Source organism: Vitis vinifera, chromosome 19, assembly GCF_030704535.1.
Source record: "Vitis vinifera cultivar Pinot Noir 40024 chromosome 19, ASM3070453v1".
Classification (NCBI taxonomy): Eukaryota; Viridiplantae; Streptophyta; class Magnoliopsida; order Vitales; family Vitaceae; genus Vitis; species Vitis vinifera.
The window spans coordinates 26,934,048-26,951,176 of record NC_081823.1 but is presented as its reverse complement, the minus strand read 5'-3'; the positions used below and the strand labels follow the sequence as shown (position 1 = coordinate 26,951,176).

At 38.4% G+C, this 17,129-nt stretch overlaps 1 protein-coding gene across 2 annotated transcripts in view; it reads right to left on the bottom strand.

Annotated features, from left to right (window-relative positions):
• Window positions 1-17,129, bottom strand: part of LOC100251875 (nuclear-pore anchor) — a 73,573-nt gene that overhangs the window by 14,536 nt on the left and 41,908 nt on the right. For both annotated transcript variants that reach the window (XM_010646780.3, XM_010646781.3), the window contains exons 19-32: window positions 12,111-12,154; window positions 10,906-10,979; window positions 8,870-8,972; window positions 8,408-8,542; window positions 8,211-8,309; window positions 8,099-8,140; window positions 7,943-7,996; window positions 6,806-6,985; window positions 6,613-6,660; window positions 6,109-6,159; window positions 1,217-1,300; window positions 1,071-1,145; window positions 796-980; window positions 588-690 (exon numbers count right to left, since the gene is read on the bottom strand). In XM_010646780.3, the coding sequence (XP_010645082.1) occupies window positions 588-690; window positions 796-980; window positions 1,071-1,145; window positions 1,217-1,300; window positions 6,109-6,159; window positions 6,613-6,660; window positions 6,806-6,985; window positions 7,943-7,996; window positions 8,099-8,140; window positions 8,211-8,309; window positions 8,408-8,542; window positions 8,870-8,972; window positions 10,906-10,979; window positions 12,111-12,154 (1,277 nt within the window). The remainder of the gene's footprint in view (window positions 1-587; window positions 691-795; window positions 981-1,070; window positions 1,146-1,216; window positions 1,301-6,108; window positions 6,160-6,612; window positions 6,661-6,805; window positions 6,986-7,942; window positions 7,997-8,098; window positions 8,141-8,210; window positions 8,310-8,407; window positions 8,543-8,869; window positions 8,973-10,905; window positions 10,980-12,110; window positions 12,155-17,129) is intronic.

Sequence of the window (17,129 nt, the reverse complement as noted above, 5' to 3'; positions counted from 1 at the left end):
GCAGAAGTTTAAGCAAAGGTATTGAAAAAGGAAAAAGAGAAGCAAGCATATATTCATTTGCATTTTAATAAAAACAAGTGAATAGAGTTCAAACAAGATGGTTACTTCCAAACTTTTGAGCAGCCACTAATAATAAGTTAGATGTGAAAACAACATGTGACGCCGACCTAGATTATGCGATTCAAAAATGCAATTCAGAAAGAATAGCAACTGATAAGAGTAGGATACAGTGAAAAATATCAACACAGAAATTAAATCTATAGTCATTCGTAATAAAGCTTATCCAAACTGATATATTGGAAAAAGACAACATAGGAAAGAATATCAACCCAGGACTTCAATAAATTTGTTGTTCACAACTTCCCCTGAAAAGATAAAATTGTGAAACATTATTCCGATTAACAAATTTTCATCTAGTTTATCTTCAGACTAAATATCTAATGGTAAAGCATGTAAACATGTACAATTTAAAATGGAAACTCTTAGGAAGTTTGGAGCAAAAGTGATCAGACACATGGAAAGCAAATACCATCAAATTCCATAAGCAGATAGAGCACAATACGACTTCATAAAAAAGTATAAGTAACCTGTCTTTCATAATTGTCTTGTGCAGAACGCCAACGTCGATGCTCGTTCTCCAAATCATCTTTCAAAGCAGAAATTTGAATTTCAATCGCCGCAATTTGGGACCTATATGGGAAAAATGAATGAGAAAGCAAATGGAAAACTCAAAATCACACACTAAATAGCATACTCACATACTCAGAATCAAACAACATGCATGAAAATACTCACATTTTGATTGAATTTTCTTCCTTTAGACTACCAATTTCAGCTAAAGCAGAAGCAAGAGCCTCTTCATTTCCTGCAGCTGTAGATGCTGCTTCTTTGGACTTCAAAATAGCTTCATTTTCAAGTTCAGAAACCCTCTCTCTAAGTGACATAACCTCTGCTTCCAGTGATTTCTTTAGCTTATCTGCCTAATGAATATTGAGAAGGAGACTTGAATAAAGATAGAAAATACTTTCTGAAAACTTGTCTTTCAGTTTCTCATGTAACACCAAACTTACCTCAATCCTGAAGTTTTCATGAGCATATTCCATCTGTTTCAGTGCAGCTTCATTCACCTCTGCTATGCTTTTATACTGCAAAGTGCAATTTAGTTTAACACATTTTCTTTACCAAAATAATACACATATCGGGATGCAAGATAAACCTGTAGCATATGAGCTTTGTTAGCCTGTGCTTCTTCCTTCAATTTTTCTATCTCTTCTTTCTCAATATGCAAGTCCACAACAGCCTAGAGCAAGGTTTGATGAAGGTGATCAGACTTATATGTAGCATGGACATGTATTCAATACAGTACTTACTGGCATGAGAAATTTTCAAAATATGGAACAACATTGCTAGCAGTGACAATAACTTTCTGATCTAAAAAAATTAAAATTAATTTCTTTAAGAAAAGATCAAGATTTGATTAATTTATCTAAAATTCTAGCTTTAACTTACACCAATAAATTGGCATGTGTGTCATAATCTATCGTAAGAATGAGTAACATGATAAAGATTACTACACAATACAAAAATTAGACTAACGAATCATATTGGTTGTAAATCAACAAATATGTTAAAAAATTGAACATATTGGGATGCCAGTGAAAATAAAAAGGGAAAGAAAAACGGCATTCACATATCACGAGATGAGAAGAAAGCCTATCATGTCCATCAAAAGTCGGAACTTTCAGTTCATCCATAGCTAAAAAAAAGGTTAACACTAATGAGTTAATGCATATCCAGAGACCTTGTTAAGCCACCAGGCATGGGCAGTGTGTTTTGTGCAAGGTGAGCAGGGAGGTTTACAACCATCTTTTCCTCCAAAGCAGAGTTTCCATGTACTTATAGTAGAGTTTTTAGGTTTGGCTCATGTTTTATGGGCTTCATCTAGAGATGAGAAGGATGTTCTTCTTATTCCTTATCAGGGTTTTGGAAGGAATTTCAGGAAGGACTCCTGCGGCAGGGAAATATGCTAGTTACCCCCTTACATTATCCAGCTTGAGAGGAACAACAGGATCTTCAGGTTAGGGAGAGAGGACCCATTGATTATTTACAAGATTATATTAGTTACCTCACCTTTACTTGGGTAGTTACCACCAAGTGTTATCCCACACCCCTATCAGCGTTAAGATATTAGATTGAAGGATGATACACTTATACTACATAAACAGAGTTATATTTAGAGGGAGGTGGTTGAATATCTCATCCTCTTCCCTTCTGCCAAAAGGACTGATACATGAAACATCCTAATAATGCCCAAAACTAAGGACTTAGAACAATTTACCAAATGGCATACTCCTAAATAACACAAGGTTTTTGACCCGATACAAATTTATTGACTAGGCAGGTACCAAATTCGATGGGGAAAGATCATTGACCATGAATCCCAGCCAGGATGATCTTTGATGTAGGCTCCATTTTAGGTCACCTTCAATTGAAGACAAATGTTCATTGAATTTTTTTTGTCCGTTTTCCACATACAAAAGAGTAAGGCAATTGGACTATTTTATAATTATTCTATTACATGCCAGTACTTTGGGTATTGTTTGAGTCTAGCTTTGTAATTATTCCACGTAATTCTATTACATGCATTCTTGGAAGAAGCAGGGAAGGAGGATAGGGAAGTTGTCCTTGTCATCCAACTATGATAGGAAATTCCACCATGATTGATGATGATGGTCTCTAAGGGGAGTTACAAAGATCTAGAGGTCAAGGATGAAAAGGTGGGAAGTGCACATAGAGTAGGGAGAGAGGAGTGGGACAAAGAGAAACATGTTGATGAAGACTTGCAGGCATTGGGTCCAGATCCAAGTTTCACAATGCACACAATGACGAAGGCACCTTTTTTCTGGAATAGACAGTAGCATGTCATTGAACCTACTGAGTCTCCTTGCAGGTCGTTGAGCCTCAAGTCTTCTAAAGACAAGGATTTGGGAGAAGGGAGCCATTGCATGTCCTTATTGGGCCAACCCATAGCAACAAATTTCAGCTCTTTGGGAGGGAGCTTTAGCGGGCTGGACAAGACTAGGTTGTTCCCTTTGAGTTTAGGTTCAAAGGTCTTTTACCCTTCAGAGGGCCAGCCCAAAGGTCCTTTTTCCAAACCCAGCAAAGGGAATATGGGTAAAAAGGCAGAGAGGGTCTTTAGAGTTCCCTTGTCGATGGAGCATGTGTTAGCCCCGTGGCAACCTTCACCGACCCCGTTTTGAGTGCATCACCTTAAAGCCCAATGGAGTGGATTTCAAGAGTTGATGACGCCCTCTTGGAAGAGACGACGAGTCTTGAAGGTAGGTCATCATCTCCCCCTTTTTCTTCAGCTAAGTCACCTACTGTTGGCAATGGGCCAACAAATCAATCAAAGGTGAGGCCTTCTTTTAGGCATTTGGGATCTGGTTTTTGACCACTAGGAATGATGCTTCAAGCTAGCAGTTTGTTGGATTTTCCGAGGAACGCTACAAAGGGGGGGAGCTTATTTCTGACTGCCTTTTCAATAAGTTGACCGATTTCAATAGCTTTGTAGGGATGCCCTCTACAGGTTTTGATAAGGAAATTAGCCCCTTTCTAAGGAAAATGAAGGCAAGAAAAGGGTGTGGTGTTAAGGTCTCTGAGGGAAGGAAAGAGGAAACGTTTCTCATCATCCTGCTTTGAGAGAGAAATCTGAAAACTAGAATGTCCGATTAATTGCAATAGTTCTCCTCTGACGGTGACCAAAGAAAGAGGGAGGAGCAATGGTGATTTAGTTCTCATTATGTGAGGTTGCTTTTTGGCTCTCAGTGTGGTTGAGGGTATTATGTTGCAAACTTGCTCAAGGAGCAGATTGTGTTCTTTCCAGGTTTTAACGTTTTTCAGTTGGCCTAAGTTTGGGGTACCTACTGGGAACAATCCAACTTTCTAGGGGTGTAGGGGGTTGGTTTTTGTTTTTTTGGTTGGTATTTTCTTTTCCCTTCTCTCTCTTGCTTTTTTTTTTGCTTTAATTGTATTCTATGTGTACTTTGATGCATCATTTTCCAAGCATTTTTTATATATTCTCTCAATTTACCTATCAAAAAATTATTTGGGTCAAGCTCAATCTATTTTTGAATAGTTACCCATCAAAAGCACAGTATAAACCCATTGGAAGTATTGAATTGTTTTGATGCGTCCTCAACTCTAAAGATTTTAAATTAAGCTAGGGAATTTTTGGTTTTGATTGTTGATCAAACCATAAACATAATTATAGAGTTAATATCATCTATGCTAGCGGAATCTTAATTTGGTAGTGAACACAATTTTAAATCTCCATAAACTTCTATTTAACTTCTAGAGTGACAAAAGCTAAGATGAGTTTAAACGTATAGTGCTAGTTTAGAAGCATATGAGATTAGATATCAACTCCAAGGGGATTTATGATAAAGTAAAAATCAATCTAATACTCTATGTTAGGCCTCTTCCCAAATAGACCATTAACGCTACTTATGGAATAAAAGAAATCAACCAAATGAGGTTAAACAAATTGAAGCAATTAATTGTGTGGACAGGCTCAATGGCATTGTAGATAGGCAACCTATTTCCTACCATGGATTAACAAGGACTCTTATGGAGAGTCTCCTGGCATCATGTTCTACTAGCCATCTTATAGGTTATTTAAGTTGGAGGAACACTAGGATCTTCCATTAGAAAAGGTAGGTCCATCAAGGTTCAGTCCCAAAGTCTTTCCGTATATGAATTAGTATCATCTTACTACACAAGATTGAGCTATCTACCACATCAGATGAAAGCTTCCATTAGAGCTTGGATAACCAAACCCTTCAGTGCCTTCAGGTTAAGGCTTTCTCTAAGCATGCGAGTTAAGACCTAGCCATTGAAGCAAAGATTCTAACCCAATTTCAAGGTTTGAAAGAGGCCACCACAATGAGAGATGGGTCATCCACAATTTTTCTTTTTTCTTCTTGGGATAGGTAAACAAAGTGTATCTATTGACAAGCACCAACAAGAAAAAAAAACAAAAAAAAGCAAGAAGAGGTGCACCCTTGGCATACCAGGAGTATACAATGAGTACCAAAAGGCTATAAAAATAGAAACCAAAAAGTTAATGGGATCCTAAAGAATCCATGAAATGAAACAAAAAGAGACAACCAACTCCCAAGCAATCTCTAGTTCACATAAACATGGAATGGATAAAAACATCGTTCAAAGTTTGCATCAAATAAATCCATCCCCTCAAAGGTCCTACAACTCCGCTCTTGCCAAATGGTTCTGTGAAAAGAGAGAAAAGGGAGAATCCCTAATTTCTGTTATTGAAAAACTGTTAATAATACACATTGGACTTGGGTATATATATACATGTTAGTGGGACCCACAATACAATAAGGAAAGAAAAGGAAAAGTAAATAACTGAAATAACTGTACACTATCTAACAGGTTCAAAACAAACAAAGAGTTGTTATTGCCAAGTCGTTCACAATGGCAAGAAGTTTAGTTGCTGTTATTTTGTGGTTCTTCTAAGGGAAGGAAAGGACCATGGACATGTGACCAATAAATGCATTGGATCATATGACTTGATGAGAAACTTGGCACTCAATTCCACTCGGAATGCCTGAGCTAAACAAGCACTAATAGCTTTGCTAAGAGGGATGCCTCCTCTCTAACTAAGTTCTTAGGGACTTGCTTAGTTGCTTCCCTTTAGTTTAGTTAGGGTATAATGGTTTGGGATTTGCGTATGGTTAGTTCTTTATTTCTTCTCCTTTCTTTTTTAGGATGATGGATCTCTCATCCTTGTCTATACCATTATTACAATCTTTCTCTGTTGTGAACGAAAGAAACCACACAAATAAGTGAAGTCATTATTGACCATGAGATTAATTCTTTTTCAATAGAGCAAGCATAGGAAATATATAAATGGCACCAACCAAGAAAAAGGGACACAAACCAAGTACAACAGGAGGTATTCAGGAGTGATCAAACAATAAAAGCCCCAAAAGATGAAAAAACAAACAAACATTGACCATGAGATCAATGTATGTACACATTCCTAATAAGAGTAGTCAATGAGAAATATTACTGGAAATGAGTGCTTACCTCATGAGCTGAGGACGAGGAGGGTCCACATTCACCATTAATCTCAACAACCTGAGGAGTAGAACAAGTGTCAAGGTACAAACAAAAAAACAGCAAAAAAATATAAAAAAAAGAAGAAGAAGAAGAAGAAGAAGAAGAATTGACTTCGGTCACAAAAATGATGTAACTTAAAAGCACATTGTCATGTCATGAAGGTGAAATGTGTTATACAACTTCATTCACAAAATTGAATAAGAATAATTAATTCCTTACTTCAGTTGGATTACTCGAAAAATAGGTGGAAAGTCAAGAAAGTCAGCCCACCAAACAAAAGGACTAAAATGATGACCGTTACACCTTAAGTTTCATCTACATGTAATTACAGTATTTGTAAAGAATGACAATAACATCATGGTATAAAAAGCAAGAAAAATGACTATGTTGAGGCTGTGTGGCCAATGAAAATGATGTGCTTCAAAATGGGCAATTTTAATAAAACGTAAATTTGAATATTAGAGAAGATACCTTGGTTTCAGAAGATTTCAACTTTTTCTCCAGATCAGAGTATCGAGCCTGAAAAACAATTATATTCAGAATATAATAAAAAAGTTTCTTCTATTGGTTGGATAAGAAAGGATTGAAGATCCTAAGACCCTAATAAATATTTCAGGAAAAAGACAACACTTCAATTGAATAAATTTTCAAAGTTAACAAAAACCTCTGCAACAGCAGCCCTAGCCTCAGCAGCTGCAACCGCTTGCAAGGCCTTAGCAAGTTCTTTTCCCATTTCTTCAACTTGTCTCATGGCATTTTTTATAGTCTGTTCCCTGTCAAGTGTGAGCGTCCGAACATTATCACGTTCTTCTTGTAGCTCTTTCTTTGCCTCAGCCCATTCCCTCTGTATAAATACCACTTAGGTGTAATAATGTACAGTAGAATCCATGCTCTTTAGCATGAAAGAATCTTGCAAACTCTAATTCATACAAACATCGATGTATAAAAATGGAACAGGAATGAACATTAGAAGGAACTAGACAAAAGAGTAATACACCCAAAAATAAAATAAGCATTTCCCACTGTATTTGGTTATTCAACTGTTTAAAGCTTGTTGGATTTTCTCATTTTTATCCATATGTTCATATAATAAATAGCCTTATAGGCTTCCATTCAATCCCAAGCCATGTGATAACTGCAAGTCTGCAACAAAAACTACAAAAGGAAACATGTATCAAGAGTTCTTTAATAGATGATGATCCATAAGCAATTTGATAATCTTGAAGACCTATCATTCAGTAATTCCATGAACAAGTTCAGGCCAACAAAAACAAACTAATATAATTGGAATGAACTTGTTAAGTCAAACAAAGAAATTTTAATAACAATATCATCTTAAATAGATAACTTTTCAGTTCAAATATCTGATGGACTAAGAGTAGCAGCACCATGCCAATGAAATAACACATCAAAAGCAACCACCTACATTTATAAGATCTTACAAAATTATGTTTAGAACATAATACACAAAAATGCTCCGACACACACACACATGTGCGAGAATGTGTTTGTGTTAGAGAGAGAGAGAGAGAGAGAGAGATATTAAGTTGTGAGTGGGTAGTAGATAAATAGATAGATAGATTTCAGTTCAAATATATAATGGAGTGAGATTAGCAGCACCATGCCAATCAAGTTAGAAATCAAAAGCAAGTATCTACATTTAGAATATAATACACAAAAATTCCCAGATATATGTACATGTGCGAGCACAAGCTTGTGTTAGATAGATATGGATAGATAGATATAAATGATCCTCTTATTAACTATCTATTCTCGAGTAATAATACTTATCAAGACACACCTCAATCTGTCTTATATGCTCCTCTTGTTTTCTCCTCTCCACAGTTCTAGCCTCCTGCAGCACCCACAAAGCAGCTAAGTTGTATAACCACATGACATGTGAAGGTTGTGCAACTAAAATGGAAAGATAAAGACATAAATTAACTAGATGAGCTACCTCACGAAATTCCTCAGTGCTATGGATAGTGTCCAAAGTCGCCTGTAAAAAATAAAGTAAGAAAATGAAATAAAAATATTAAGACAGAAGACTTCAATCATCAGCACCCAACCTGCAGACGGTGGACCCTCTCAGACAAACTACGAACTTCATCAGAAGCTCTTTTTTCAGAATTTGACAACATTTCTTTTTCATGCTTCAAAAAAGACACCTGTGAAGCATCAAGAAATATAGTTAGCATAAGACACATATAGTAAGACTTATCAAAGAGAGATCAGTGGCAACAGTTTCAATAATTATAATTCTCACCTCCATAGTTAGCTTTCGAGAAAGTTCCTCGACGGTATGCAAAGATTCAGAACTTTCACGTATCTTTCGTTGGTAATTAACTATTAGCTGAGAGAATTCCACATTTCTTGCTAGGATGCCATTAGCTTCATCTCTCTGACATGATATCCATCATATGTAATAAGAGAGCAATATAAACAAGCACCCACATCATTTGTGCAATGGATACTATATAAACCAGACAATGGCATGCCCATAGACAGAAAAGTGAGAGAATGGATAACATATTTTAAACATTCAGTTCGCCTGATCTTCGAATCCTTTTGTAAAGCTATCAAGACTATCGTGCAATATTTTCTCCCAAAGCGAATTAAGAAAAAATTTATACCTCCAACAAAAATATTTGTGGCATAACTAGCATATAATAGGCAAACCCAAAAAGAGAGGAGAGAATGTAGAAAATATTTCAGAAAGAACGTTCACCTGATGTTCAAATTCTTTCATAAAGCTTTCAAGTCTCTCTCGTGCAAAATTTGCTTCCAAAGCAAATTTGTCACGCTCTGATCGCAATGATATGATCTCACTCCTGACATGAGACATCAAATAGATAGAATACATCTGCTAATGAGATGAGGCAAAAAGCACATAAATGCATTAACAAGGACAGGGCCATTGGACTCAGTGAGACCATGCATACACTGATCCCATATATCCTAAAAAGCAAGAGCAGCAAATATCAAGAAGACATGAAAATATTTGACATACATTTTTATATATAATTTTGCATATATGCCAAAGAAAGAGGTTTGATTAATGCATCTAATCCATGATAAATAAGAAAGGTCTGTTAATAAGTAAATTTCTAAAGAAAAAACAAATGTAAGGTACAAAACACGAAGCACTAAACAAAATCCCACAGGCAAGCATTCAAAGTTTAATCTCATTTAAGAATTTGAGAAAAGACAGAGGGACAAAACAGGCAGAGGGATATGGCAGAGTTTTTCAAGGATATGGCAGAGTTTTTCAAGGATAAGGCAGTCTACTATCTTATTTCATTGAAGACTGTCTACTATTTTTGTTCAATTGGAGGGGAATGCAGTGGTCGAACTACTATGTAGATCTGCTAGGCTGATTGAGAAGATACTACCTATAAACCCCTTCCTCCAGTGGGTGGCTGCATCAAGTCGAATTTTGATGGGTGCTCCTTAGATAACGCAGGACAGATGGGAATTGGAGGAGCACTTGTGGATCATTGAGGAATACTAGTGAGAGCATTCTCTAAAAATGCTGGAGTGGGTCTAGCAATTGAGGCAGAGATATTACTCACATGAAGGTCTAAAAGTAGCTAAAGCTATGGATCTATCCAAGCTTCTAGTAGAAGGAGAATCTGCAATAGTCCAATATTAGGTAAATAAGAAAGAAAGAGCCTCTTGGAGGTTTGATGGTTGGCTTTGCCAAATTTTTATATTACAATAGACTTGGGATGCCTATACTGGGCTTTGATAGTATACTGTGCGTACTTGCTTTGCCTTCTCTAAGCTGCTTTTAATATGTCCTCTTTTTGCCTATGTAAAAAAAAACAGACTTGGGATGTTCCTTTTGTTAGATTCCTCTTGCAACTAATCACATGGTGGATACGTTAGCAAAAGGGAGGAGCCACTCAATTGATCTCTTTTGTATGAGGCTTTCTACCCCATAAGTTTTTTATTTTTTATTTATTTTTATAGGTAAATTTTTGTCCTCGTTGGGACTTGAACCTAGAACCTCCCACAAACCCTCCCCATCCCTTTACCACTTGAGCCAAACCTCAAGGGCAATAAAAATATATCTACCTCATAAGTATTGAATTCATATTTGTAACCACTTTAGGGAAGTGGTTGAGCTTGGGCTCAAGAAGCATTAGTGCCCAATAGGGGTTTCTTTTTTCTCTTGCGTCTCAGTTACTTTAGTGGTTGTTTGTTGTTAGGGTGGTGGGTTTTTCTTCTCTTTAGAATAGATAGCTATTCTAGCATTTGATCAGAATTATAAACTCTTGCCTTCAGAACTTTCAAATTAAATTTTGATAAGGGCCCGTTAGGTAACCTAGGGCAATTAAGGATGGTTGGATTCAATTATGCAGTTGGATTTTGATTCGTAATAAAGATCATAATCTTAGCATTGATAAGGCTTGACAGAAGAGCTATCTATGGGAATTAAAACTTTTGAGTTGAAGGGAACTTGAATATTGTTACCATGGGGATTTCTCAAGGGAAAGGGATACATGAATAAGGAAGATCTTAGACCTTTCAAAAGAGTTAGATATTTGCTCTTTGAGGATCTTGAGGTCCAACAATAAGATAGTTAAGCGCTTGGGAGATTTAGACGTTGTTGGGAGATTTTCCAACCATCAAAAGAAAACAAAAAAGCCCTACCAACAAAAGCAAACCTTAAAATCCTTAATCTTGTAAGTTTCTTAAAATCAACAAAACCTCCAAACAAAAATCCATGAAAAAAGGGGACAGGAGGAATATTAAATTTACCTAGACTTCGCCAAATCCTCTTGAAGAGATCTGACACGTTCAGCAGCTTGTTCTTGGGCCTTTTTCGTAGCTTCCTATAATAATTAACTTACATATTAGAAATAAAACAATAACCTTAATAATAACAACAATGAGAATAACACTAGCCTTTGCAGGCCAGTGGTGTCTCTTGGCTCTCTATCAAAGGCAGGTCCTGAGATAACAAAGATGGAGGGGTTTTTGGTGGATGTACTAATACCCAGCTTTTAGACAAAATTGTATCCCAAAATATAATACAGGAAGCATAATGACCCTCAATTGTGATAACACATTAAATAAGAAATATCTTTTATTAGGGAGTTGGTAGCAGAGGGTGTCATTGCATAGAATATATTGCTGACTCATTGCAATCTGCAAGCCCACATCAAGCTTAGTTGTATTCTATTAGATTTGATAATCCTAGATATTGATTTTGACATGATATAATTTAGACATGAAATACTTTTACCACTCTTCTATGTTTCTCAAGGGATAATTTTAAAGTTGACTTCTATTGGTTCACCACCAACAAAATTTTGTGAACCACAACTATGAAAATGAGATTTTGATTCATTTAAAACTCATTCATTTATTTATTTATTAACATCAAACTTAGAGTATTTCCTTATTTAAATTTAATAATTGAACCAATAGGACGTAAATGCTTGTCACACACAGCAGGATTTCTTGGCCTCAAATGCATTCAGTTGACACAGAAAACAATAAATCAGTTGACTATTCTGTTTTACAATCAAAATTCCAGGCTTACCAGCACTGTAAGTTATATTCTAACATATTCTTTTGAGATCTAATTTTTTGTCACAAAAAAATATTTCTGTATTGCCTAAGCATGTTCACTTTTGGAAGAAACAAATTAAGTTAATCAACATTATGTAGATTGAGATACAAGTTCTTGTAAACAACCATTTATTGGAATTGGTTCATCTAAGTTCAGGGATTTTAAAAAGTAATGAAAAGATGAACACAAGCAACTGGATGAATAGATCATTGAATGACAGGTCTGATCCATGGGCTGTGGGATGGTCATGAATTTAGCTTCCAGGACATGGGAAGGGGTGAGAACCTATGCCATGGACTAGGAGACTGGATTCACATGTTCCACAGAGAGAGAGAGAGAGAGAGAATGGAAATTTCCAAAGAAAAGAAATACCATCCATTATTCATACCTGAGAACCTTCAAGAAGAAGCATGAGGTCCTTCCTTCCATTTTCTAGAACAACCAAGTTGTATATTGCATCAGCAGATGCAAAAGCAAAGAGTCATATACATGGAATAAGGATCAAAAACAAATAACATTCTAATCAAGAAAATGAAGTGAGATTAACTCAAAATGAGAATATAAATTATCTGTTCACAGGATAGAATGGTGGGAATGGATTCCCATTCCCACTCTTCCCATTCTAGTGTTGTAGCCATGCATAGAGAACTCATTTTGGAATTTTGAATGCATGCAACATCCATGAAATGTAGCAGTTGGAAGCCTATCCAGGAATGTGGCTTGTAGCAAATCATTCATATGTAATAGCTTTTAAGTCATATAAGTGCCCATGTTGTCCTCAGCATATCTCCATTTGTCTAAAAGACAAATCAATTGCAATATTCCCCCTAAAACACAAATCAATTGCAAGAGTCCTCTAAAGATAACCAATTGCAACATTTTTTTGATATCCAATACCCCATCACAACTTCATCTCATCATATAAAATAACATAAACTAATGAAGAATAAATATGGAACTGTATAAGAAAGACAATGAGAGGATTTGATTAATTTCAGGCAAGATTTTCGACCCTTTTTTAATGATATAAAATGTTCTTAAAACTCTTTCTAAATAAAAATATTACGGTTACTATTTTCTGTAAAGTTTGAATAGGATTATATGTCAATTAAATTAACAATAACTCTTTAATTTATTAAGGAATGCCATTACAACTGTGTCATGAGATGACATACAACCTCTTGGCCCAACAGGGCCAAAACTTCATAAGCCCCAATTCCAAGAAGTACTACTCTTGCCCTTATTAAGGTGAAACATCTCAACCTCACATCCATTATTCCATTTTGCTTGTTCTCTTCTCTATCATCTCTTTCCTACGACTTTCTTCTCCATTGTCTTCCAACATAAAGATTCCCATTTTCATACCATCCAAAAAATAGCCTTTGAGCAAGAGGTGATGAGTGAGAGTGAGCGAGAGCGTGAGGGCGAAGGTGTTGAGAGAGAAAGTCGAGCGGAGAATCGGAGAAAATGGAAGGGGATTAGCTTTGGGGTAGAGTCGAAGGTGTTTGAAATTGGAATTGAGGAGAAAAAAGGCAAACCCCAAGTTATCATCATGGAAAGCAAGAGAGGGTAGGGTCGGAGAGTGTAAGGTTTTTTCTGGAGGGTTTGAACCAGTGCATCAAGGACGGGAAAGAAGGAAAATGGGAAAAGGGACGGAAGGAAATGGGGAGAAGTTACTCTCTAATGCGAGATGCCAACAGTGCGGGATGCTTTCTCCGGTTAGGGGTTGTCGACCTAGAGAAGAAGAGATGCAGCATATGCATTCTGAAAAGCAGAGGGGAAAGGGGGGATTGGTTTTCCATGGCGGAGATGTTGCAAAAATTGGGTGTAAATCTCGACAGAAAGGAGAATAAACAAGAAGAGAGGGTTATAGGAAGGTCGTATGTGGAAATGGTGAAGAAGCCGAGGAGCAAGGATAGCAAAACAATCAAAGTGGAGGTAAAAGGGGAGGAAATAAGCAGAAATTTGAGCAGATAGGAACATTGTCTGGTCGGAAGCTGGAACCCTAGTTTAGTAAGAGGAGATGACTTGGAGAAGTTGGGGTGGTTAATGGCAAGTTCTTGGGGGTTGAAAGGAAAGCTAGGGTTGGCAAGGTTGGAAAATGGTAGGGTGCTTTTGGAATTCGAATTTGTGGAAGAAGCCAGACGTGTCCTAATCTCTGGGAAAAGATTGGTGGGAGGGCTTCAGGTGGGTTTGGAGCGCTGGAGTCCAAGGTTGGGGTGTGTGGAAGAAGGTGAAGCAAGAAACGAAGCATGGGTAAAGATCCTAGGACTCCCAATCTCATTGTGGGTCCCGTCTATTCTAAGAAAAGTGGGGGAAGCGTGTGGGGGTTTCATCACCATGGACCCACAGACGGAGAGAATGGAGGAACTTCAGTGGGCTCGGTTATTAGCTAAGTCAAACGGCTAAGACTTGCCGAGCACGTTGGAGATTGGGGTTGAGGAGGCGATTTATTCCCTCTCCCTTTGGTGGGGGATCAGGTCGTCGCTGAGGAGAGCCTCGGTGGACAGTCAAGCCTTGAACGGTAGAACGATTGGAGAGGTTAGGGGTGACGATGCCACACATGCTGGCCAGTGAGTGGAAGAACTGGTAGATGCGAGGCTCAAGGCACCTCTCCAGTCAGTAGATGGGACTGGTGGGCAGGTGAGCGGGTTGTGAAGTGATTGTAAAACGAGCTCAAGTTGAGTCGGTGACCCGGTTTTTTATAGACCCATCGGAGGCTGGGCCTTCCTCGTCAGCCCTTGCCGAGGGTATGTTGGGTTCGAAGAGAGATGGTGGGCCCTCTTCGCAAGGCCCATCAATGGGAGAAAATCTAAAGAGGGTTGTGGATGTTGGAGCAGGGCCAGCGATTGGGTCGTCGCGTTCTAAGGGGAAGGGGTGGGCTGCCGTTGAAGGGCCTTCTTCGCTTTTTGGGCCATCTGTCTTGATAAGGGACAGTCCTGGCCCGGCCCAGACCCTGCTTCTTGACAGTGGGCTCTCGGGGAAGGTTTGCTCCTCAATTCGCCCTGGTACCAGCAGTGGATGCAACTTGGAGATTGAGTTTCTTAAGCTCCGGGAGAAGGAAACCTAGAGGAAGCAGCAAGAGGAAACCCAACTTTCAACGATAGACCGTGCGCTAGTGGAAGAAGCTTCGAGGTATGAGACTGTTTTAAATTCGTGGGGCTTAAGAGTCTCGAGGTCTTCTCCTTCTAATTCTTTTTCTCTTGGTCGGACTCCAGAGGGGGAATATTACGACCATTCTGGGGTGCTTAGGGAGGATATCCAGGAGGGAAATATGTTGAGAATGTTAGATGCAGACAGGTCCGCCGAGTCTGGCAATAGATGTTGGGACTTGGTTGAGGTTAATTGTGTCGATAACAAGGTAAGGAGTACGGAGTGGGGTTCAACTTAGGTCGTGCCCTAAGAAACCAGGGGCGAGAAGGTGATTAGATGGGAAGAAAGTAGTCTAGCCAAATTAAGTCATTTTTGGGATTCTCAACAGAAGGCCTGGAAAAGGAAATCCTGAGTTTTTTGGTCAAAATCAGAAAAAGGCGGTGAAGGATACATAGCAAAGCTCTATTGGAGAAATAAAAATTCAAGAGAGAGTTAAAGAGGCTTGAGTGTTCAATTAACTACGTGGGGGGAAAAAAGAAAAAATGTCCTCTTCAGAGCAGAGGGTGCCAACTAGCGGAAGTCCAATGAAGCTCAAATTATTGAGTTGGAATGTGAGGGGAGCAAATGACAGCTCTAAAAGGAAATTAATCAAGTCTTTTGTAAGAAGTCAGAAGGTGGATTTGATGTGTATCCAGGAGACAAAAATCCAATTAATGTCTGAAGGGGTGGTGAGAAGTTTAGTTTCGGGGAAATTCTTAGACTGGAGGGTTCTGGATGCTGCTAGATCGGCAGGAGGTATTTTGATTTGCTGGGACAAAAGGTCCCTGGAAATTTTGGATTGGGAGGAGGGATAGGTCTCAATTTCCTATAGGTTCAGGAATGTGGAAAATGGTGTTGTCCGGGTTTTCACGGGAGTCTATGGTTCTTTTTCCAAAGAAGAGAGTGTTTGTGGGAAGAGATTGGGGCAATTAGAGGAATTTGGGAAGAGCCCTGGTGCTTAGGGGGTGACTTTAATATTATTCTCTCCCAAAGGGAAAGGAGTAGACAAGGGAGAATAACCTCAGCAATGAGGAGATTTGCTCAGATAATTGATGACTTAGGGCTTGTTGATCTCCCGCTGCAAGAGGGATTATTTACCTGGAGTGGGGGTTTGAATAATCAATCCTGGGCTAGACTGGATAGATTTCTTATGACTCTCAGTTGGCTGGATCAGTTCAGCAATGTTATACAGGGAAGGTTGCCACAGCCTACCTCGGATCATTTCCCCATCTTACTAGAGGGTGGTGGCCTAAGAAGAGGACCATTTCCTTTCAGATTCGAAAATATGTGGCTTAAAGAGGAGGGGTTTAAAGATCTTATTCGTAATTGGTGGCAGGGGATAGAGGTCACAGGCAGGGCTAGTTATAGATTGGTTGTAAAGATGAAGGAGCTTAAACAAAATTTAAAAGTTTGGAATAGGGATGTATTCGAGAGGCTAGAGAGCAATAAAGCTTTAGCTCTGCGACAAGTGGATTACTGGGATCTGGTGGAAAGTGAGAGAAGTTTGACAAAGGAGGAAACAGTTTCTAAAAAGGAAGCCAAGGAGTGGTACACTAAGTGGGTTTCCTTGGAAGAAATCCATGGAGACAGTTATCAAGGGAGTTATGGTTAAGGGAAGGGGATAGAATTACGAGCTACTTTCATCGTATGGCAACTGCCCATCGAAAAAGTAATTCCCTGGACAGAATAAAGATAAATGGGGTGTGGTTGTCAAAGGAGCAAGAAGTGAGGGAAGGGGTAGCGAATGCATTTCAACAATTGCTTTCAGAAAATTCGGAGTGGAAGGCGGATATAGGGAGACTGCAGTTAAAGCAGATCAGTCAACAAGAAGCAAAGTGTCTGGAGCTCCCTTTTTCTGAGGTTGAGGTTCATTCTGCCTTGATGGATATGAATGGAGACAAAGCCCCTGGACCAGATGGTTTCACTGTGGCTTTTTGGCAAAGCTGTTGGGAATTTGTAAAAGAGGAGATATTGGAAATGTTTAAGGAGTTCCATGAGCAAAATTCTTTCCTCAAGAGCCTTAACAAGAGATTTCTGGTCTTGTTACCTAAGAGAGAGGGGGGCTGAGGATCTTAGGGACTTTAGACCTATTAGCCTCTTAGGGGGGCTGTATAAATTGTTGGCTAAGGTGCTGGCTAATAGACTCAAAAAGGTGTAAGAAAAGTGGTCTCCTCTTATCAGAATGCTTTTGTCATGGGTAGGCAGATTCTAGATGGCTCTTTAATTGCAAATGAGGTGATCAACTCATGGCAAAAAAGAGGAGAGAAAGGCCTAA